Source organism: Pleurodeles waltl, chromosome 4_1 (genome assembly GCF_031143425.1).
Source record: "Pleurodeles waltl isolate 20211129_DDA chromosome 4_1, aPleWal1.hap1.20221129, whole genome shotgun sequence".
Lineage (NCBI taxonomy): Eukaryota > Metazoa > Chordata > Amphibia > Caudata > Salamandridae > Pleurodeles > Pleurodeles waltl.
In genome coordinates, this window is record NC_090442.1 from 190,210,558 (window position 1) to 190,235,923 (window position 25,366).

Sequence of the window (25,366 nt, forward strand, 5' to 3'; positions counted from 1 at the left end):
TTAGCTACTGGAAGAAATGGAAACAAGCTTTAAGTGTCCATTGGAAAGAGTAGACATTATCTATACACAATTTAGGCACAGTACCGAAACTAATGAAGGGCCTTTGAGACCAACTGGGCACAGTAGTTGGATAGATATGAAAATGATCCTAAGAGATCACCCCTGCTTCTGATGGACACTTCTCTTTCCAGGTTTCTCACCTTGAGTTTGTACGTTTTCTGTATCTGGTCTGGTGCCCAGAGGATATTGGTCCTCCAGATGCTAGACTGGAACTCCAAATCCTTTCCCCCAGCAATAGCTCTCAGGCACTGCCAGCTGGTGTCAAGTTGCCAATCTACGTGCTCAGGTTGTGTCTACGTAAGGCTATAGCTGTTGAAATGACATCAGTTCATGTTTTTCCTTTCCTACAAATGTGGAGCGCTTTAGTATCAACTGACAAATTCCTTAGTAATTTTGAAAGCATTTGGGTTAAATGTCCCCTCCTAAGGTTTGCGGTCTTAAACAATGTTAAAAGATGGTGTATTTATTGCACCATCATGACATCTGTGAGTACAGTATAGGCTCCTAGTCCTAAGGACATCCCTAACCAATGTCTCATCCTCAGCCACCTAAATCTCTTGAGAGGAAGCAATCCAAAGTGCCCTCCCATTAAAAAAAAAAAAAAAAAAAAAAAAAAAAGGAAGGATAACCGTCGGCAGCCGCCTTCACCAAATGAAGAAGTTCTTCTCTGGTTTGATGAATGGTGGCCTGTATGCCTCCAATCATATTGTTAAATACGGCCTGTATTTAGATGACATGATGGTAACTGCAGGCATGCCTCAAAGCGATGTACTGGCAGCACTAATGCAAGAGGCTTTTAAGTGAAAGAGCTGACTCCTCCATGCATGTTTTCTGTGTGTTGCCTCCCCAGCCAAACATATTATTTCTGTATCATCTCCTAGGGCCAGCCTTCTTGGCATGGTAATCTTCCCAGGCAGTCTAGATCCTACAGGAGCTCTACAGGTTCTTTGTGGGAGAGGTGGACCCTAATGGATTCCAGGATTTCCAGTCTCCTCCCTCTATCGCTGGAGCTGCCACCTCAAAATTGCTTAACTCCTCCTCCCTCTGCCACCAGTTACCAGTAGGGGTAGGGCTTCCACTTTACTGTCAATTGCGACATGATCACAAAGGTCTCTGGATGCTCCTGGTTATCTGAATGGGCAGCATCCTTTTCTTTTTTACTGCTTCACTCCTTGAATACTAACCTTCTAAAAGGATGAGCTCTTCAGCACATGCTTCTGTTTTAGAGGTGGAAGTCCTTTTTTGTTAAAAGGAGCCATAGAAGTGGTGCCTCTGAAGGCTGGCTCCCATCACGTTCAAGTTTCAGAAGAGTCTGAAAAAGATCTGCAGTGGTGGATTCTGGACTGTTAATTGTTCAGTATCAAAACCTTCTGAGAGGTGGAGATCTGAGGCCTCGGGACTCTGCGAAGTCTTGGCTTCACACCAATATGATGAAGCTGAGAGCCATCCTCTAAGCGTTGAAGGTCTTCCTTCCGTCCATCAGTGGAAGGCTGTTACAGGTGCTCACGGACAAGGTTACCACCATTTAGTAGTGCAACAGACAAGGCAGAGTGGAGTCACGGGCCCTGTGCCAGCAGGCCTTGCGCCTCTGAAAATGGCTGGACCACCAAAGAATTTTCCTGGTGGTGAACCTCCTGCCAAAATCCTGGATTGCCAGGGCAGACTAGCTTAGCCTTTAACAACTAATGGACGTTAGAGTTTCTAAGGCATCTCTCATTCGGAGATACGTTCCGCCTCAAGTGGAACTCAGGACTCCTATATGCCTTTCCTCTGATACCACTCCTGGCCCAAATTAGAAGATCAGGACAGTGTAGCCCAAGACATCCTAGTGGCTCCATATTGGGCATGGAGTGTGTGCTATCCAGAACACCTGTGCTTGAGCAAATGTCCTCTGATCAGACCTGCTGTCTCAGCAACAGGGCAGGGATCTGCACTCAGACATTCACACACTCCAGCTTGGTGGTTGAGTCGTGACAGCTGAATTTTTTTACCTTCCTCTGGAGATGGTTAGTGTGATCTTTGCAGGCAGGCAATTTGTGGCTTGATGTGACACACACCAGATTAACCTGCTCCAGGCCAAATTATATGATGTCCTGTTATTTGTTCTGGGTGACTGAACTTCAGGCTCTTTGTGTCAATTCACCATACATTTCCTTCTTCCCAGACAAATTGGTTCTGTGGACTCTGGCGTCCTTCCTGCCAAAAGTTGTGAGGTCATTCCACCTTGGACAAATCCTGCCAGCGTTTTATGCTCCACGTCACCCCTTTAAGGAGGAATAGGTTCTCTATTGCTTGGACCCCAGGAGATTGCTGAACCTCTACATAGATCGTACTAAAGGCCATCGGGTGAACAATCAGCTCTTTGTTGGGTTCTCTGGAGTGAAAAAAAGGCAGTGCAATGCAGAAGAGATCTATCTCGTGGAATTATTCTCTGCATTACGTTCTGTAATGCACTGGACAAAAAGCAGCCTCCTGAAGGACTGTGTGCCCATTCCACCAGGTTCAAAGCTGCTACCTCTACATTGGCCGATTTCCTATCTTGGATATTTGCCAGGCAGCTATGTTGGTGACCCTTAACACGTACCCAAAGCACTATTGAATGAAGAGTTTAGATTGCGGAGAGGGGCATTTTGCCCACTTGGTCCTGCAAGACTGCTCGCATAATTCAGAGTGATGTGGAGCACAAACTCCTACAACAAGCACACAGGACCTAAGCATGACTATCTGTGGTTTCTGCTGTTCATATACTATGGCATTTAGCACTATTTCTTAGTCCAAAATGCATCCTCTGGTACGTTTTGGACACAGTGGCGCATTTTGCGCTAAGAAAATTCGAAATGCTGGATTTCGCTCCTTGTGTAATTCCACTTAATATTCAGTAATTTTACTGTAATTTTGTGTAATTACGCTTTGGCAAATACACAAGTTTTGTGTACCTCTACTTGCTACCATAGCTTCTTCATTTGCCCAGATCAGGCCTACATTTCTCTTCTATAAAGGTTCACCTGTCTCCTCTCACGGCCTACAGAAAATGTTGTTCAGAAACCTCATTTTCAACAGCCCAATGATTAAGGGCCTTCTTCCTTGTCGGAGTTAAATATTTTCCTTTCTCAACTCAGGACATCAATAGAACAAATTCATAATGCTTCCTTATAACACTTCACAAAAAAAGCATCCTGCCTTGTGGCAGTAACATCCGCATTCAGGGTCAGCGAGTTTCAGACTTTATGCTCTCATTAACCATATAAGGGATTAGCATAGCAAAATTCGGATTTAAAGTAGTTTCGGACTTTAATGTAAAACAAACCATTGCCTTACCAGCATTCCTTCTGAACCCCTCTTCTCTGCCAGAAAGGTCCCTCCATAAACTCGGCACCAGAAGAGTCCTAAAATTCAATCTAGAAAAAAATAAGGACATCATAAAATCCAAACATTTGTTTTTTAATTATGGTCCATTGTGTACAGGTCTGGTCATGTCCAAATAAACATTGTCCAGTTTGATTATTTCTTAAGTTCTGCTTTGCTACCAAAAAGCAAATAAAACTTTAACTGGAAAACTAAAAGCCCAATCTATCAGAAGCAAAGCAGCTACAGCTGCTTTACTGAGGCACTTCCCAGATTCTGAGATTTGCAGTCATCCACCTGGAGGTCTATTGACACCCTAATGAGACACTATTGTCTCAATTCTGATTCAAGAACATGTGCCTCAATGGGGTAGGAATTCTTGAGATCTCTTTTCCCACAGCTTTCATTACTTTGTTTTTTTTCCTTCAGCTGTGTTTTAGGTATGGGCTGTCTAGTCTGTTCATTCCATATGATTATCAGTGGAGATCCCCTGAAGGAGGAGTGGTTTCTTACCTTTAATCCTTCTTCTCTCTTACCGAAAATTTGTTGTGGAAGGGCTGCATGTAACTATCCCTTGCTCATAGCGTAAAAAATAACTGAGGTAACTGCTGTCTGTGTGTGTGATGGGGACCTTGAGGTCTTGGAAGTTTTCTAGTGGCTGTGCTGTTTCTAAGTATATTTTTATGTTTTGGGGTTTTTTAAACAAATTAACACAAATGGCGATATAGAGTGCTTTATTGGCTGCCAAACTATCTTAATGATGTATAAAATTCCTGTCCTTCCTGTAGGAAGACAAAGATTTAACACAGAAATGTACATTTGGAACAGGTGTTGCAGTATCCCCCCACATGGGCAGGACCTATTCAGTACTTATGGTTTCAATGGAGATTCCCCTGAAACAGGACTAGGATTTCACATAGAAACCATTTCTTCTCTATTTTATAATCCTATTTTAATTGGAAATGTTATTATGAAATGTATTATGGGTCTTCATTGGACCAGGAAAAATATCCTAGCAGTTATTGAATGTTATGATGGTCTCATAACACAGTAACAGTGATGTCCAGCTTTCCTCCTCCCACTCTTGCTCTCTTTGCCGCTCACGAGCTTGAGCGCAGGTTTTCACGATGTTTTTGGAGTAGCTATCCTTGTCTGTGTTTTGTTTTCATAGTGCCTCGTTATGAGTTTCATAATGCCACTAGACCGCCATTGCGGGCTACACCCTGCCGCCCTATTTTGAGTTTCCCGCTGGACCAGCGGGAAACAGGGCTGTAACATCGCAGCCCGCTCATAATCAAGCCGGCTGTAATGTGGCAGTGCGACGGGTGCAGCAGCACCCGTTGCGCATTCCATCGCCCGTAATTCAGGCAGTGGAATTCACGACGGGTCTGTGCATGGGGGCACCTGCACTGCCCATGCCAAGTGCAGGGGACCCCAGGGCCCCTCAAATGCCTCCATTCTGCCAGTCTATCCATGGCAGTGTAAACCGCCATGGAAAGGCTGGTGGATTACAACCGCTGGGACCGCCAGGTTGCAGGCTGGCGGCAGCCTGGCGATGTCAGCGGTCGGACCGTGGAGGCTCCGCCGCGGTCATATCAGGGTGGTCAGACCGCCCTGTCTGCGGCAATCCGACCGCAAACGCGAGTGTGGCAGTCTTGAGACCGCCAGACTCATAATGAGGGCCATAGTCTTTAATTTGCTTAATATACCCTTAATATACCCTCACTTAATGCTGAGAGTCTGAGGAACAATACCTAAGTAGAACTGGAGGTTCCTTATGCTCTTCAAAAAACAATACTAGTCCATCCCAGGAAAAACCAGAAACAATTTAGACTTGAATTTAGACAAAGTGGCCATGTTAATCATTTTTCTCTGGTAAATGTTATGAATTCGCGTCTGAGTTGACATTCCCTAAACTTGGGTTACTATCTGCTTATGCACAAAGGGCTGAAGGAGAAGCAGTGGCATCTGTAGGTTTATCTTATTACAGTTTAACCGGAGTAATAAGTTGCTGGAGAGGATTCACTGGCAGTCGAATTTTTATAAATCTGACATAGATTGTGCTGAAACAGTTGTGATTTTTCTGTGCAAAGTTCTGATTATTATGATCATAGAAACTTTGCTGAATCAGTTGACGAAAGATAAATGTGTCAACAAAATGACTTATGATGCTACTGCTCCCCGACGTTGGCTCAGACCCTATTTTCTGTGCATATGTCTTGCTGCAGTTGTTGTGTGCTGCTGTTTTGGCCACAAGTAGTACATCTGCTGCGGTAGCTGTTGCTTATGTTTCCCCAGTCTCCTCTGATGCTGTCACTGAATTTGTTCATGTTATATAGTGCTGATGGCGTTGACACTGATTTTTCTGTAGATTATGCTTTTGGTGCTGCAAATTGCACTGACACTACAATAGATCTATTTAAAAGCCATGTATTTGATCCTGATGTGAGACAGATAGCTCAGAGCTCTTATCTTCAATAATAATTGTGATGGATGTGGCTGCTTCCCCAATTTTTCATGTGCATCATTCATTCGGTAGGTATCAGAAACTTAATGTTAATATCAGGGGACATTATAGGGCAAGATAGTAGCAGGTAGCTACTTACACCAGACGTAGGAAATCACCATGTTGGCCCTAAACACATTTAAATTTGCACAATGTTCTGGGGTTTGGGGAAGACAAAATGTTATTAACCTGCAGCACAAAAAGTAGTTTGTACTGAGTAAATACATTAATTAGATGTGTCAAGTATATAAATAGAATAGTACAGATGGTATAACAAAAATTAGGCTAGTGCAGAAAATGGAGAAGAGGTTGGTGTCTCTAAATGCCAGTGAGTCATTTTACATGACTCAGGTTCACAAAAGTTATGTCAACCTTTAGGGTTCACACATATACTTGCTCATGCTACATAGTCAAGGTGTTCCTCTGCCAAGACTAAACCTACAGTCTGGATTTGGACAGCTACTCATCTTCCCAGTATATATGATCCCACAGATGTTAAGTTGAATTGCCACGTGTACCTATATTTGACATTAACATGTTGGGTGTAAGGCAACTTTTTGGACAAGGAGGTGCACTGGCCCTATCAGGCCTTCTATTTTGTTTGAGTTTGGTAAGCTTTATGTTATAGTGTTGGGGTTTGACTCAAACTTAATCTTAGCAACTCTGTTATGAAGAAAGAGCTATACAATAGATTATACCACTTTCACCCATTCATTTTGGGATCCATATTGAATTTCTCAAGTTTTGAAGGGATACTCCTCTGAAAGTGTAGTCATTCGTCATTCAGCGCAAGTCTTGCAGAATACCCATTTACTGAATCAGCAATTCAGGTAAGTTCACATTTCAGCAGAACTGGCTCTCTATGAACATGATCTTTACGTATTCTGGAATTAGACATCCAAATCAGAATCAGCACATTACACTGATTTTATAGGTTTTCTGAGACCTTAGGCAGCTATGCTATACTTAGGCTACAGGAATGTCTTACATTTTGGCCTTCCGCAGTAGAGCTTTCCATTGCAGTAATCATAGTTTAGAATTAGGAACTTTAGACCGTTTTGCTTTAGCAGGACACACACATTTTACTTCATCTTTAGGCCATATATTTTCTTCCCAATTAATACATCCTACAACAGAACTGTACCTTCGATCCCGCATATTCATTCTGTGTTTTATCATGGGAGCTTTTTCAGGCCATTACCAAGACCACACCTACCTGTTTGAAAGCACTTGGTTATGATTGTGAAATGTAAAACATTTTGTCAAGAGACTCACCTACCAAACCTGTGGATGATTTAAAATCAATATATGGTACACTTTAATATTACACCATCGATTTTGCAACTGAGAGCAAAATTAACAAAAAAAGAAGAAATTTAGGATAAGCAGAAAACATTTGGGTTCTGGACCAGTGGCCTCACCAGACCCCTTGAGTGCATTGTCTATGATTGCATCTAAGCCTCTCTTACCCCCCAGTGCCTGGATTTCCAGAGCCTTCCTCTGTCTGCATGTGTATATCCAGATATACATTGCTTTGCTTGATTTCTTGCTGCTTCTCACTTTTACTGTGTTGTTTCTTCTTGAGTGGGGGGTGAGTGATGCAATAACTCTCTTTAACAATTCCTTATTGTAGACTATTGGGGAGAGTCTTATTACAGTGACCTGATCGACGTGCACCTGGGTGGTACGTATGGCAGATGCTTTTCCCACTGCTACTAACCTTCTGCTCTCCCCTTCCTTCAACATCCTACCTCTCCTGTGCCACACCCTATCATGCTTACAACAAAAAGAAACTGTAATGGAACAAATAGTAAAGCATAAGTAGCTTGGCATACCAACAATGTGGCTGTTCTGAGACCATACAGTGCTATTGATCCACGGTCCCTAGAAAAGGTAACAGACTGGCACCAGTGACACTACCTGGTAGAATCTCAGAGAGCCTTTGAAACACCACATGAACCCTTAAAGGTCTGTCAGGAATGGTAATGATTGTACTTGGTGGTGTTCCAAAGAAATTGATATGTGAGACACCCTTGAAATTCATTCTAACAGCATTAAATGGCAAGCATAGGGTCATGTCGAAAGAACGTGCCTATTTGGAATACTTAGAGCTAACCCATTAAATACAGAAACATATTAATCATCCTCTACAACATCACAGCATGGGACGTAAAACACTTAAGGCACAATAGGTAATGGAAAGAAACAGATGAGCAACTAAGAAATGGTTTGAGGAAGCAGTATCAAAGCATGTTAAGCACTATTTGGAAAGTTAAATCCTTTCTATTTAAAAAAAAAATTGCGAAATTGCCAGTTGTTCCTTTTCTGATTGCTCCAGTAGATAACTCACACAAATCTTAAAGATCACTTAGAACAGGGAGAAGCTGAATCCTTAGAATGTGGATGTTGGACATAACTATGATGTGGATGTTTAATAGATCCCTCAGAAAATCTTCTGAGACCTTACTTTGTGAATGATTGTAATGGTAATTAAGGGGTCCTACAGAAAAACCCTGCATTAGTACCTTTGGATGGAAGATGTACATAACCTGTATTCCTAGTTTCATATGATGTGTCCCTGAACACGTTTATGAATCACACATATCAACACTAGTCGTTAGAAAGCCAATTAAAAAATATATTTAATTTTAGTAGTCCATCTTCAGGCTGCATTGACAACATTCCTTTCATTTTAAAATAAGCCAATCGTTCTTTTAAAATGTCACTGTTTTTGTAGAAATGAAAGGGAAACCTCTTTCACAAAATCTTTTTTAAAGTTAAATATTGAGAGAAAAGAGGGCTACCTGGGCTTTAGCCTGCACAGGTTGAAAAACTGCACAGGTCCTTCAAAGAACAACACTCTACCATTGTGCCAACACACTGTCAGTGGCAGTTGGTTCTCTTCTTTTGAACAGAGTGTTAAGAGGATCCTGCCTATATTGCACTAAAGTTCTCATTCCTCCCTCCAGACGAGAGCAGGTTGTTTGACTTCAATGAAGATTTCTTTGGAGGGGAATTAGTATTACAGATAAGTAACTTTTCCTGCCCCTCCAGTGCATCTTAATTAAAAATCATAAGCACTGAATAGAACAGCAAACCCATCTGTTTAAAAGACGGTTTGAAGAACCTAGCAAAGTATAGATGCTACTCAAACAGGTTTCTCTAGGAAGCATGACTTAATTGAGTGTTAGCAGTGGCAAACGATTCAAGACAACACTGTCTCGTAAAAGTGTGGGCAGATCTTCAGGCAGCTTCTTTTCATAGCTGCCAAGTGGGAATGCTTCTTAATGACTCGGTTGTCGCTGCTTTTCTCTTAGTAGCACGGGTTCTAGACCTACCAGACTGAGTTTTGTTAGGATTTAAGTAAGACAACAGAATGCTAGAAACTACCCATCTCAACATGTTGTGTCTTGTGGTGGCCAAACCCATTTGGATGGGCTCATAATTAACAGATAGATGTTCGGGTTGCTTAACATCTCTGGTTCTGTTTAAAAAGAAGCTTAAATGCTCTCTTAGCATTGTCTGTAGAGAACAACCCACCCTTCTAGAGAGCAATAGTTTGGAAAAAAATGTTTGCAGTGACATGTATACTGACTGTGATATAAATGATACACTACTTTGGGCAGAACACTTGGATACTTCCTCTTAACCACTATATTCTTATGGAACACACATTGTATGGCACATAGCAACAAAGAGCCTGGATCGGCCTTTGAAGTTAATGCTGAAGAATGACTTATGGATAGTTACAAAAGGAGGACACATACGCTTAGAGAGGTTGATATTAAACTTCCATTGAGAAAGGGTTCCTTAATTGATTGGAAAAACTTCTAATTCCCCATTGATAATGTAAGATGAGCGCAACTTTGAAAAAAAGTTTGTGAATCCATTTTCACTAGACAGTAAAGGCAGTAAGATGTATCCTAATAAAAAAAAAAAGTTGCAACCAAGTAAAAAAGATAAGGAAGTATGGCCTCTTCTTAACATCCAGTCACTGTTGATGTTCTTTTCTGAATGCATCAGATGGAGTATTTCCATTTATATACATACTAAGACCATGTGAATGGACTTTTGGATTCCTTCGGAATGTCTGTACAATCTTGGGGAAGTCCATGCTGTTTGAGTTGATGAAACAAACTGCTGTGTTAAACGAGGGACGTTTGGAATGCACCATATGGCCTCCTAACTTCAAAGGAGATACGACCTGCACTGCATTGCAGTATGTAGTCACTGCAACAGATCAAGACCATCAGTAAACCACCATTGATGTGGCCACTATGAAGCTACGAGGCGTATCCAGGTCTTGGAGCATGAAAATTTGATGATAACCAATGGAAACAAGGATATCAGTTGAAATGCGTACAGAAGCTAGCCTAGCTGGTTTATAAAAAAAAAGGTAGTCCCATACTTCATGGTTTGTATTATCTGGATATATAGTCTGGGCATTTCTTGTTTCCTTAATCTGTGAAGAGGTTATTTGAAGACAACCCCCTTCAAATATCTTGTGACACATTATTTAGTACCCACGTTAATTTTCTTGATAGGCTCTGCTGAGTGAATCTCTTCTGAATTCTTGTTTGAGTCCCTTTTGATCCTGAAACATGCAGGAATATATTTGTGCCTTGCTGATCAAAAGGGAGCTGACTTCTCTGTGAAGCTGTTCCTCGTGGAATTGGGAGGATCTCTTTAAAGTTAAGGCAAGGAAGACTATTTGAATCTGAGTAACCGTTTTCCATGGTTCTCAGCAACCATCTGTCTTTTGGGATTTCTTGCCATTCCTTTAGATGTTTTCTAAACCTTCCCTCTATGGAGGTGGTGTGCAGATAGGGGAGAAGAAGGGAGTTGTTCTTTTGTGACAGGCCTGTCTGTGGCCAAAGATGGTTACTGAAGGGTTTTTTAATTATTTATTTGGCAAGCTTGATGCTTTAAAGGTCTTCTCTGCCTTCATAAGATGTATCTCTTCATCATAATGTGAGTCAAACAGTGTCTTGACAGAGATTGTCAAGTAGAGAATCATCTGCTGTGCTTCAGGTTTTCCATCCTTAAAGCAAAGCCAACCAGCATGGCACATGGCCAAACACTGTCAGCATCCATGAGCTGCAGTATCTGAAAAGTCAGTAGCTGTGCAGATCGCTTAATTGGAGACTCCTAGAATTCTTTCTTCACAGTAGTAGCTGTAAAACATTGCAGTTAGTACCACAAGGACCTGTTGTATTTGCCGTGCAAAACTGTGATAGCCTTCATTACTGTGATGATCTTGTGTCACAGTTCTTCCCACGGAATACAGACATTTGCCCTTCTTTTACAGAGGAACTTTAGATGCTTTCTGCATGACATGATATTTCCTAGGAGAAGATGCTTACCAAGACTAGCTGCAGATTTGTGCATAGGAGCTACAAACATTCTCTGAAAGTATATTTCTTTTGAAGCGGAGCAAAAGCAGACTTTGGTGCTTCAGGGGCTAGGAAAGGATATGTTTGTTCCAGCAGAAATTAAATCACAGACAGGAGAGGTCTAGAAGCGGATCGATGATGCCTTATCTTGAAAATGACAGATGTTGGATGTTAGAGTGACAGACACTGGGTTATTGAGTATTACTGCCCCTGCAACTAGTACGTCATTGAAGGTGTTTACATGATCCTTTGGTGACACTCTGAAAGGTGGTGATGCCTTCATAATTAGAGGATACCTTTGGAGCGCTCAGATAGATGTAGAAAAACAAGTTGTTCAGCCGTATGGGTCCTTCAAAATGTATGAAACCCCCATTTGAATATATCTGACGCAGAGGATGTTGTCTGCTCTTTTGATGTCGACTAATAGGAGAGCTCAGTGCTGAGATATGCATCTATGGTGTCCACAGAGGCTGTAGCCAAATTGAGCTAGACATTATGGTGCACACAGCAGTGTTGAAGGATTTGGACCAGCAAGAGACTGTGGAAAGAGACATCTTGGAGATGTAGATCTCCAGGAGGTTGAAGGTATTGAAGAAAGTTACTACAGTCATTACGCGGTTTGGTGAGTACATTCCAGAGTACTCCAAATAAGAAATGTCAGGGCTTGCTCTCTTCTTCACTTTACAGACCCTTCTGAAGCTAGCTGCCAAGAGCTGCTGAAGGGTGGACCTTTTGCCGAATAATACTTCAATGTCAAGGTGGGTTTTGACATCAGATATCCTCATCTCTTTAATCTCTGTATTTCAGTTGTGTACCTGCTTTCCATAACCAAACGTTACCAGAGTACCCGTTCGTAATTTCAGTGATTTCCCCTCCATTTATACCAAACAAACTTGGCCTGGCCTAAACTCATTCAGAGTGGTGTGCATGGACACTAGTTTACATTAAAAGGGCAGCAATTTAGTTTTTTTTTTTGCATTGGGAAATTAGATAATTTGTGCAGAATCACAGGCTATTGAGCTGACACTGGGACTCAAACCTGGATTCCCAGTTCCAAAGTTGGCAGCTCAGGCTATTAGGACATCTCCTCGACCTTGATCTTGATGTTGATTTGGAAGTATTGTCATACATATTGAGATCTCACTCTTGAAAGTCTATTGTGAGTGAATGGCGATAAAACCAGCCCATTTTCCATTCTGACCTCTTTGAAGTTGATTCAGTGTGTCTGCGCTGTCCTATAGCACATTTTATGTCTCTGCTTAAATGTTCTTTTGGACATTCAGCAGTGCTCACATTTTTCAGCGAAAAGACGCTTTTGTAGACAGTGCAGAAAATGAGTATCATCTATTTTTTCCCTACCATGTACAGTACATCTCACAAAACATGATGGCATTTTCTGTGAAAGATCAAATCGCCTTCTGTCAAGAAACGGAGGAAAAGACACTTTCTTATAAAATATGTCACTGTGAAGTGTATTTTATAAAATTTGGAATGGTATTCAGAGTGAAATAGTCAGATACTCAGCGTCACAGGATCCAGTAGTCAGAAGCAGGAAAAAAACAACTGGAACAACTGCCAATGATAGAACATCATGGGATATTGGTAGAGTGCATTTACTTAAACGAGTAATAAGCTTTCCAACCTCCATGGTGCTGCAGCCTGTCTTTCTACATTTCCCTTATTTAACTTTTCCTTAAAAAACGTTTGAGGAAACGTGTTTGTCATTTTTCTTTAGCTAATGACATTTATGTACAATTGACTTTGTCCAGCATATGAACAAAATGTGGTCAAGTGATGCAGCGCATTGCCCTTTATAAGATGATTCTCCTCCCACGATTTTTATACGTCTCCCAAAATCTACCACTACACCTGCCTTGGGCATAGTTTTGCGACCTGGATGGAACGGCAAGGACATTTTTATGACATGGATCCCATCCTCGCAATTGCGCACTGCCAGCGAGGTCCGTATGTTGGGGGCCAGGGAATGGCTAACCTCTAGTTATACTATGTGGCCTCCCACCTCCTCGTCATTAACGAGTGGTTTAATGGACGGTAGCTACTGATCCTACTGACTGGAATTTACCCTGATAGGTTTGTCTCGTCTACAGGCCATGCTTTATGGGTCTCCAAGTCTATGCCTCAGGTAACCAGGATGGTGGTTCTTGCTTGGAGAGCTGCACTCCGACAAGTGCGGTGGGAGGCCAGACTCACACAACAGACCCCTCTTTGGTAAGGTGCCTGGCTAAATGATGTAACAACACTCCAGGGGTTCAGGGCCCTGGAACCTTATCAGCATTACACAGTTGGGGAATGTTTGAGCTGGAACGCATATTTGTTCCTTTCAAGACCTTCAGGACACTTGCGCTTTCACACATACCCAATTCTAAAAATACCACCAATTGTGACATGCTATTCATCCTCTTGTCCAGTTACCCAAAACACTAACACAGAAGAGTCCCTTGGAGGCTAAACTCCTGATCTGAGAGCTTGATTGCGGTGGAATTGCTCAGATTTACTGCACATTAAGAATTCATTTGCCAGGTACACTGGACCATCTTAAAATCTGATGGGAAAGTTGGTTGGGCCCCATAGACGAAGAGGATTGGCGAGATGCATTGATGGCCCCCGAGAACTTACTATCTCTTCACGACTGTAGTTAGTTCAATCATATTGTTTGGATGAGGCTTCTAGATGCAGATTCCTTACCTTTGAATTTCCCCCGACGTCAGACTGGATCCGGAGATTTTACCTCAAGCAGTTCCTCTGTGCGCCGTCAGGTGGCATAGGTCAACTCCGCGGGCGTCGTTGCCGTTGCGCTCGCCGTGACGATGTTGCGGCAATATACAGGTGCCACCCCGGTGCGCTGACGTCAGTTCTTTTCTTTACGCGCTGGAGAGAGCTACCTTAGTCATTTTTTTACTACGTTGACACTTTTTTTTTGAAGTTTTTGACGAGTTTGTGGATGCGTCAATGGATATCCTGCAAGACCGGATTCAAGCCCTGTGACTCCTGTCACTGAAACATGTCGGTGACGGATCTGCACCTCGAGTGTCTTTGGTGCCTAGAGCGCGATCACGACCCGAAGTTGTGCTCCAAGTGTCGGGCCATGAACCCAAAAGATTTGAGGGAGCGGTCGCTAAAGCACATGACCGGGCAGGGAGTCACCACCACTCCTCGTTCTCGAAGTCATCAGGACATTCGGGTCTCAAAAAGAAGTTGTTGAAGAAGGACAAGCGTTCTTCGACTTTGCGCCATCGATTAGATGATACGACGCAGGAAGAGCGTAGACGCTCTAGGCCTCAGTCAACGGAGCTTTCATCCGTGCTTCTCCGACTTCCTGGGAGCCGGAGCCACCCCTGCCCAACTAAAGGAATTTTATGAGGCCATGCACCTCATTTTTGGGCAGTCCCTTCGGGCATAGGTGAGTCGGTTGGGGTTCCCTTGGTTTCAAAGCCTTAGGCCACGGCTCCGGAGGGCCCCTCCGGATCCAATCACAGATCCATCCCGATGCCAGTCGTGCCACGGCGACCTTCCCCGGCGTCAGGTCAGATGCCAACACTACTGATGTCGAATCAACGTCGATCCCATCCTCATACCCGACGACCCGGAGCCGGAACATCGTCGATCGACGCAGATTCTGCTCTCCTGGGCCCAGGGTTGATCCAGGCCCTTATTCTTGTGGGTATGAATATGGGGAGAGTATGGAGGGGACGCTGGACTCTTTAGAATACCAGCTAGACCCCCAAATGGACTGGGTGCAGGATTTGGGTGATGCCAGTGGTCTCAACACCTCCCTCGACACTGATATGCTCTCTCCTCCTAGCGTGGCTACGGAGGAGAGTGCTTCTTATTCCATGGTGGTGAGAAGGGCGGCTGAGGTCCTGGACCTCGAACTACATTCTGTGGAGGTTAGGCCTAACATCCTAACCGATGTGCTTCAGCTGGGGTCTTCCTCTTCCAAGCCCCTTCTACCCTTTAATGAAGCACTGACAAACGTCCTTTTGAGTATTTGGTACAGGGGCTCCTGTGAATAGGACGATTGCCTGCCGCCATCGTCCTGCTCCGTCAGACCTAAAATACCTCATTCAACACCCCACGTCTGAGAGCCTTGTAATCCAAGCTACTTCTTCCTATGGCAAATTCCCTGCTGCACCCCCGGATAGGGAATCAAAAAGACTGGATAATTTGGGGAGGAAGTTGTTTTCTTCCAACAGTCTAGTGCTGCGGTCCGTGAACACCGCATGCCTTTTGGCCCGCTATTCCCGTACTCTCTGGGATATGGTCGCACAAGTGCTGCCCGCAGTTCCGGAGGAGGCCCGGACTGTCCTTTCCCAAGCCGTAACAGATGGAAGGGATGCAGCGAAGTTCATGATTCGTTGTGGACTGGATGCGACCGGCTCTCTGGGCAGATCGGTTGCATCGACGGTGGCATTGAGACGCCACGCCTGGCTAAGAACTCATCTGGCTTTTCAGGGAATGTCCAGCAATCTTTGATGGACATGCCCTTTGATGGCACACATCTCTTCGGAGACAACTCGGACTCGGCGCTCAAGCGCTTTAAGCATTCCCAAGCCACGGCCCGGTCCCTTGGCCTCACACCAGCACCTAGACCTTAGCAGTCTGCCTTTTGCCCCTTTTGTGGCTACGGAAGGGGCACCCAACTGTATCCTTCCCCCCTGGCCACCGACCCGTGCATGCTGTACAGCCCCTGCGTGGATGCGGGATCCCATGCCCCTGGGGATCAGGGAGCCAGTGGGTCGCCCAGTCCATCCTGCCCCCTTTTCAGCCTCCAAGCCTTCCTTGTCCACGGGTACATCAGGAGCCAGTGGGTGGCAGAATACGCCATCACCTGCCCCAATGGCGATCCATTACCTCGGACAGGTGGGTCCTCCAAATTGTCCAAAGGGGCTACTCCCTCCCCTTCGATACATCTCCTCCAGCCATGCCACCTTCATACAATAAGATATCGGAGGATCATATGGCACTTATCTGCGAGGAAGTCCAAGCACTTTTGGCCAAAGGAACTATAGAGAGGGTTCAGTTGCCAGAAGTAGGTCATGGTTGCTATTCCCGCTACTTTCTGGTTCCTAAAAAGGGCAAAGGTCTTCGGCCTATATTAGATCTTTGGTCCCTCAATCTCTTCCTAAAAAAGGAGAAGTTCAAAATGTTGACATTGGCTCAGGTCCTATCTGCCCTGGATCCCGGAGACTGGATGGTAGCGTTGGACTTGCAAGAAGCATACTTCCACATTCCCGTCTTGCCGGCCCACAGACGTTACCTACGATTCGTGGTAGGTCACGAGCACTTTCAGTTTACCGTGCTCCCCTTTGGCCTTACCAGTGCCCCTCGGGTGTTCACGAAAGTGATGGTAGTGGTGGCAGCTCATCTGCGCAGGTTAGGGGTCCCAGTCTTCCCTACCTCGACGCTTGGCTGTTGAAGACGAACTTGCCCCAGACAGTTGTCTCCCACCTCAAGACTACGGCAAACCTTTTGCATTCGCTGGGGTTCACTATCAACGTGCCGAAGTCACACCTGACTCCTTCTCAGACACTCCCTTTCATCGGAGTTGTTCTGGATACAGTGCAGTTTCGGGCATATCCTCCCGAAAAGCGAGTCCAGGATATTCTGACTATGATACCGATGTTTCAGCCTCTGTCCTGGATTTCGGTGAGAATGACTCTAAGGCTGCTGGGCCTCATGGCCTCCTGCATCCTGCTGGTTCAAAATGCCCGATGGCATATGCGGGCTCTGCAGTGGGACCTGAAGTTACAGTGGGCGCAGCATCAGGGGAATCTCTCCGACAAGGTCCAGATCTCGGAAGGGACTGCGAAAGACCTGCAGTGGTGGTTAGCGAATAAGGATTGGGTCAAGGGCAGATCCCTCTCATTTCCCCAACCAGATCTTACGGTCGTGACATATGCGTCACTCCTGGGGTGGGGTGGCCACATGGGAGAGGCAGAGATCAGAGGCATCTGGTCTCCGTCAGAAACCGGGCTCCATATCAATCATCTGGTGTTCCGAGCAATTCGACTAGCATTGAAAGTATTTATTCCCTCTCTCAAGGGAAAAGCAGTGCAGGTGTTCAGAGACAACACCACCGCCATGTGGTATTGCAACAAACAGGGTTGTGGTCGTGGACCCTTTGTCAAGAGGCCCTTCACCTCTGGACTTGGCTGGAACATCAGGGCATTTCCCTGGTGGTTCAACACCTGGCAGGCTCTTTAAATGCCAGAGCAGATGAACTCAGCTGACGATGCGCCGTCGACCACGAATGGCGTCTCCATTCTGAGGTGGCGCAAGGTCTCTTCCTGCAGTGGGGAGAGCCTTGATTAGACTTGTTCGCCTCCGTAGAGAACGCAGAATGTGAGCTGTTTTGCACGTTGGAGTGGCGGCACTCGCTCGACAACGCTTTTTGTCGCTCGTGGAATTCAGGCCTCCTGTCTGCCTATAACGCTTCTGCCCAGAGTTCTGAAGATCAGGCAAGACCGGGCCCAAGTAATACTGTTGGCTCCGGACTGGGCACGAAGAGTCTGTTATCCCGAGCTTTTGAACATGGCCATAGTTCCCCCAATCAGACTGCCCCTTCGGGTGGATCTTCTGTCACAGCAGCAGGAGAGGGTCGAACCTACCAACTCTGTGGCTTCATGCGTAGAGATTGAGCGGTGACAGTTGACATCTTTTGACTTGCCACCCGAAGTCTGTGACGTTATCTTGGCAACCAGGCGTCCCTCAACCTAAACTGTATACTCCTGTTTTTGGAAGAAATTTGTGGCATGGTGCATCGACAATTCTGTCGATCCTCTATCTGCTCCACTTTTTCAAGTTCTTCTCTTTATTCTTTCCCTTGCCCGGCAGGGTTCCACCTTGGGCACGCTTAAGGGACATCTCTCTGCTATCTCTGCTTTCTTGAGGTTACCAGATCAGCCTTCCTTATTTAAATCTCCCGTAGTTGGGAGGTTTCTTAAAAGCCTCACACATCTCTTTCCTCCTATCCCATTCATCATGCCCCAATGGGATCTCAACCTGGTCTTAACATGCCTTATGTGTACCCCGTTTGAACCGCTTCACAACTTTCCTCTAAGGCTCTTAACTATAAAGACTGTCTTTTTAGTTGCCATCACTTCTGCCCGCAGTTAGTGAACTCCAGGCTCTGTCATCCAAGCCACCTTTTCTCGCCATACATCATGACAAAGTAGGGCTTCTTTTCTACCTAAGGTAGTGACACCCTTCCATGTCGGACAGTCCATCACCTTGCCTACCTTTTATGCACCCCCACACATCCCTCTCATGAAGAGGAGAAACTCCACCGTCTGGACCCAAAAAGAGCATTGGCGTTCTATCCTGATCATACCAAAGACTTTCAGGTGGACGGTCAACTCTTTGTGGGTGCAGAGAAGGGGAAGGCGCTGCAGAAGAGGACCATTTCATGATGGGTACTCTTATGCATCAAAATGTGCTACGTTCTGGCTAAAAAGCAACCGCTCTATGGTTTGCGAGCTCACTCCACCAGAGCTACTGCTGCTACCACAGCACCAGCATGGGGCATTCCAGTCCTGGATATTTGTTGGGCAGTAACGTGGGCATCTTTGCACACTTTTACTAAACACTTCTGCCTAGACAATCCGGTACGAAGGGACAGCTACTTTGGCTGTTCGGTCCTGGTGGACTTTTTGGTGTGATCTTGGTTCGCAGCCCACCTCCGGGGATGGTAATGCTCGGCTATCTATTCAAAGGTAAGGAATCTGCAACTAGAAGTCTCTATAAGATGTACAAGTTACTTACCTTCGGTAACAAAATACCTGGTAGAGACATATTCTAGTTGCCGATTCCTTACCGACCCGCCCATCCTCCCCACACTGCGAACTGATTTCTAGGAACAGGAACTTCTCCTTAAGGGACCTAGTTTGGAGCACCATTCTGTGTTCTTCATGTGTGCTAATGGCGTGGAAAGTCGTGAAAAGAAACTGACGTCAGCGTGCCGGGGTGGCGCCTACATACGGCCGCAACGTCATCACGGCAAGCACGACACCGGCGGAGTCGACCAACGCCACCTGACGGCGCGCAGAGGTACTGCTCGAAGAAAAATCTCCAGATCCAGTCTGACATCTGGGGAAATTAAAAGGTAAGGAATCTGCAACTAGAATATCTCTACCAGATATTTCTTACAGAAGGTAAGTATCTCGTACATTTGTACACTGCTTACCTTACCCTGACCCAGATGCACAAGATGGGCCTTCGCCCCAACCCCTCCTGCCCCCGCTGTAGAAATGACCAGGCATACTTTTACCACATGATGTGTATATGCCCGGTGGTAACAACCTATTGGACCAAGGTGATCCATGAATTAATGAGTGTACTGGGGTGGGATGTACCTCTCTCCCCCAACTAATATTGCTTGGTGTGCTTGAGGGCTCTGGGGACACAAGAGCTGAAAGATTGTTCCTGGACACCGCCCTCCTGGTTGCTAAGCCGTATATAGCTGCACATTGGATGTCCCCTGCTCTCATTCTCCCCCTGCCCCCCTCCCCTCCCATGGGAATGGCCGCAAGGAGAAGACTGGTGTGCACCGCAGGAGCACGTTTTCTACTAAGCCAGAGGGTGTCCCCACACCCCCGTCGCCCCCACACCCCCTTTCCAAGGTAAGCATGGACGAGTCTGGGGCAAGTGGCTGGGTAAATTGGATTAACAACTATAATGTATGTGGAACACTGGTTAATGGCTATAATGATAATGCAGTGCTGTTTGAAGGTTTATGGTCTACACAGCCGCAGCTCCTTCATTTGTATCATGATCATTGTGTGTCTCTTGTGTATATATTTGCCAGTTGTGGCTTAAAATCAGTAAAAGCTGCATATCAAAATAAATGGTCAATGTAGCCTACTGATTGGACACCAGCATTTTATCTTTATCAACATTGGCTTTTCTAAACAAACATGCTTGGTTTGTACATTTTACTGTTTTGTTTTTTTAAGTGTTTGATGTCTCCATTAGTGTTTTTTTCAGTGCTATCTACTATGGATGTAGATCCCCTGGAGGAGAACCTATATGCCAGACCACCACAGTAGTACTACAAAGAACCTTTCCTTCCACCAACAGTGAATTGCCATACTGATATTTGAACATTTTAAAAAATGTTTGACTGATCCTTTGTCAATACTTAGAGACCTTGGTACCGATTTCCACAGGTTTTTTTTTTTTATACAATCAACATCTTTTTTGAGTTTTCTGTAACAAATATTTGTGAACACATTTACTCCTGAATCTAAAATGGCCTGTTTCTCCTTTGTACTCAAACTTAAACTAATCCCATTTCAAGGGGGCTATTGAATGTTAAAACTTGTCAATCAAAAAAAAGCCACCTACGCTGGAGAAACGTTGCATTTTTATAGCATTTCTTCTGCTCTGGAAACCACAAAATGGTTTGCTTCATGACATTCCTTCACCTAAACCTGAAGGTTACTAAAAAGATGCCACATTGCAGTGCTTTATTGCTGCAATTAGACTTTCATCAAAGCAGGAAAAAGCTTCTTGACTCCTTAGCTTGTTATTGAACTGCACAATGATCTGATCAGAAAAGAGAAGCAAATCTTATACAATTAACCTACATTGCAAAATTAACAATTTTGGGCAGCATTCTAGATTAAGCTTTTTCCTACGTTCGTTGGCATGTGTAGCTGCAGATACACATGCTGTGCATATATCGGCATCTAGTGTTGGGCTCGAGTGTTACAAGTTTTTTCTTCAAAGAAGCTTTTTCAATTCACGAGAACGAGTGACGACTCCTCTCGGTGATAGTGCACATGGGCATCAAGTCCTTTGTTAGATTGTTTTCTTTCCGCCGTCGGGTTCGGACGTGTTCCCTCTTGCTCTCGTAGATTTCAGTTCGGTACTATCTGAACTTCTCTCTTTTTTCTTCAACGTTGGTATCGTTTTCAAGCGCTTTTCTGACTGCACTCGATCCGATGGTAGCCTCGGGATTGATAAAACGCCCTTTTGGGCGCCCATGCCCTTCTCGAGCCTACTGCGGCACAGGCTCATGGATCGGATTCCATTTTGATTCTCTCCTGGGTGCCACGCCAAGTTCCACTACACCGACCAGCATTCGGTGTGCAACCTCTGCCTCTCTCAGGACCACAGAGAAGGAACCTGCGAGGCGTGTCAATCCTTCCGATCCAAAAAGATCTTACGGGATCGAAGAGCAAGACGGCTAGAGATGGCTTTGAAGTCAGTGGAACAAACACTTGACATCTTTGGGTAGGAACAGGCACAGACTGTGGTCCCCATCTCAGACTCCTACTCCGACCACGACTCAAATGGGGACAGCCAAATTATTCCTGTGGCGCAGTATGCGAGTACACCAGCCCCTTCCCATCACAAATAGATTAAAAAGTCACAAAAGGCTTTGGGTCTACCCCTGCTTGCCAGCCATGTTCCGACCCAAAAACAACATATCGTCGACCGACCCTCTGGTTCAGCTTCGAAAAAGGCCAAAACTCACTCCACCGAACAGACTGCCACACCTGTTTCAACATGAAGTCGAAAGATGGAGGCTTCCACTTCAGAACCGAGACGGATACATACCACATCAGAGCCGAAACATCCGAGCACCTCCTCGGAGCCGAAAAAACTTTCATCTATGGCTCAAACCCCTTTTTGGGCCTGTTTAAAGCATTCCATGGCCAAGCTTTCTGAGCATTCATTGGTGGGAAGCAAACAAATTCCATCTCCATAACAGGAAACCGACATTAGACCAATTCTTGATGTCATGGATCATAAAGGAGAATACGGATCCAAAAGGATACATGGAAGATTGCCTCTCCTCTTCCTGTAACAAAGAGGAAACTAAGGTTCCAACAAACTTTGGAAACTGGCCCTTCACCGGCAAAGATATTTAAACATAAGGAGAAGCCAAAGACTGTGCATTAGCTTTCTCCACCGCATTCGCCATTTCTTCCCTCATCTCCACCACCACCATCACCCACACAGTTTTCCACACAATCTCCTGTCTCATCACATGGGAATTATATGGGTGATAATACTTATAACATGGACCCATGTTATATGTACGATTCTGACCCAATTCCATCAAATGACCCAGACCTATATCCCCAAAGGCCGTCTCCAGATGTACTCTGAGCCCAAAGCGGAGGATTTCTTATTCACTACTCTTTGCTCTACATATAAGCAGTACCAATGTTTGCCAATGTTAACCAGATATGTTAAAACATGCTGATGACATTTTTAAACAGCCAGCAAAAGCAAGGGTATTAACACCTAGGGAGGACAAAAAATATATAGGTGCACCATCTGATCCAGTCTTTCTATCACAGCAACTGCCACCTGATTTCATCGTGGGCAGTGCAGCTAGAAAAAGAGCAGTCAGTCAGTCCATGGGGGATGCTCCTCCCCCTGATAAGGAAAGCCGCAAGTGTGATGCAACAGGCAAAAGGGTGGCAATTCAAGCTGCAAATCAATGGAGAATGGCCAATTCCCAAGCTCTTTTAGCCAGGTACGATAGGGCACTTTGGGATGAGATGCAGAAGTTCCTTCAATACTTCCCTATGGAATATCAGAAAAAAGCACAGCAGGTAGTGGCAGAAGGAAAAGCTATTGCCAACACCCAGATCTACACTAGAGGCACCTGACACTGCAGCTAGGGGAATAAACACTAGCGCCATGAGCAGAAGGCATGCTTGGTTGCAGTCTTCAGGTTTTAAACCTGAAATACAACAAACGGTCCTCAATCTGCTATTTAATAAACCCCAGCTATTTGGACCTGGGGGGGGGGGTGGTACCACCATTGAGAAGTTAAAAAAAAGAACTTGGGTTCCCTTTACACAACACCTTTTCCATGGTTATTGCCTAGAACTCATCTCCACCCCACCAAACATTTCCCCTCATTCACACAGGCTTTCTCCAGAGCACATTGTTCTGTTAAAACAAGAGGTAGAATCTTTTCTACTCAAAGGGGCAATAGAGGTAGTTCCCATCCACCAACAAGGGACAGGAGTATATTCTCCATACTTCCTCATACCCAAAAAGGATGGCACTCTCAGACTAATCCTCGATCGTAGACCTCTCAATCAGTACATTCTCTCAGAGCATTTCCACATAGTCACTCAACAAGATGTAATTCCCTTGTTACAAAAACAAGACTACATGACATCATTAGATCTAAAAGATGCTTATTTCCACATTCCTATCTATCCAGCACACCGCTAGTACTTAAGGTTTGTGATAGCAGGTAAGCACTATCAATGCAAAGTGCTATCATTTGGAGTAACAACAGCACCAAGGGTATTCACAAAATGTCTAGCAGTGGCTGTAGCGTACTTCAGAAGACAGTACATACATGTCTTCCCTTATCTAGATGACTGGCTCATAAAATACAACACCATTCAAACCTGTCAACAATGCACACAATACGCAATAAATACCCTACAAAAGCTACGGTTCACAATCAATTACCAGAAATCTCACCTTTAGCCAGCACAAATTCATCCATATCTAGGAGCAATTCTGAACACTCCATCAGCGTTAGCCTACCCAATTTCACAACAAATTAAAGCATTCCACACTCCCATATCCCAATTACAATTCAATCAAACGTACACAGTTAGATTTATCATGAAGTTATTGGGAATGATGGCATCATGTATAGCAATAGTGCCCAATGCACGTCTAAACATGAGACCCCTACAACAGTGCCTCTCACAACAATGGTCTCAAGTACAGGGTCAATTGCAAGATCTAGTGTTAGACCGACAAATGCACAAGCCCTTTCAATGGTGGAATCTCAGCAGTTTAATGAAGGGGCGGTCATTTCAAGACCCTGTGCCTCAGACCATAATAACAGATCAATGGTGAGTTGGGGAGCTCATCTCAACCACCTTATCATACAAGGGGAATGGGATTTAAAACAGTTAAATTATCACATACACCGTTTAGAATTATTAGCTGTGTTTCTTGCCCTAAAAGCTTTTCAACCACTTCTCAAAGACAAGGTTGTCTTGGTAAAAACAGACAATATGAGAACCATGTATTATCTAAAGGGAACAAGACGGGACACATTCATCTCAACTGTCCCTTCTAGCCCAAACAATATGGAAATGGGCAATTCACAATCACATTCACTTACTAGCAGAATACATTCCAGGAATACACTATCAGCTAGCGGATCTTCTAAGCAGAACACACCAACAGATACACGAATGGGAGATTCACTCTCAGGTACTTCAAAAGTACTTTCAAAAGCGGGGGACACCAGAAATAGACCTTTTTGCAACAAGCGAAAACGCAAAATGCCAAAACTTCCCATCCAGACACCCACACCCTCTATCCAAGGGCAATGCTGTAGGGATCAACTGGTCAGGGATATTTGCTTACATGTTTTCCCCCTCTTCCACTACTTCCATTTCTGGTCAACAAACTGTGTCAAACCTCTCTCACCATGATACTGATAGCCCCCACGTGGGCACAACAACATTGGTACACAACACTGCTAGACCTGTCAGTAGTACCTCACTGCAAACTTCCAAACAGACCGGATTTGTTAACACAAAACAAAGGACAAATCAGACATCCCAATCCCAGCGCTCTCAACTTAGCGATTTGGCTCCTGAAGTCATAGAATTTGGATACTTGCAACTTCCATTAAAATGTATGGAAGTTCTCAAACAAGCACGCAAGCCTACAACTAAACAGTGCTATGCTAACAATTGGAAACGATTTGTTTATTACTGTCAATCTAAAAATGCTGTCCCACTTACAGAATCATTACAAGATATTGTATGCTACCTGCTTCATTTACAACAGTCAAATTTAGCTTTCTCATCTATTAAAATTCATCTTACTGCCATATCAGCATACTTGCAGACTATACAACATACCTCTCTCTTTAGAGTGCCAGTTATTAAAGCCTTCATGGAAGGACTAAAATGTATTCGTCCACCAAGAACACCACCTGTTCCTGCTTGGAATCTGAATATTGTCCTCACAAGACTAATGGGCCCACCTTTTGAATCCATGCATTTGTGTGAGATTCAATTTCTGGAAAGTTGCT

General features: G+C 44.5%; 1 protein-coding gene across 21 annotated transcripts in view; it reads left to right on the forward strand.

Annotated features, from left to right (window-relative positions):
* The window catches only part of MICAL3 (microtubule associated monooxygenase, calponin and LIM domain containing 3), a 1,349,174-nt gene that overhangs the window by 1,218,888 nt on the left and 104,920 nt on the right, over positions 1 to 25,366 (forward strand). For 16 of the 21 annotated variants that reach the window (XM_069228050.1, XM_069228034.1, XM_069228049.1 and 13 more), the window contains one exon: positions 7,545 to 7,595. The exons of the other annotated variants lie outside the window; for them this stretch is intronic. In XM_069228050.1, coding sequence (XP_069084151.1) covers positions 7,545 to 7,595 — 51 coding nt within the window. The remainder of the gene's footprint in view (positions 1 to 7,544; positions 7,596 to 25,366) is intronic. 21 annotated transcript variants of the gene reach the window in all.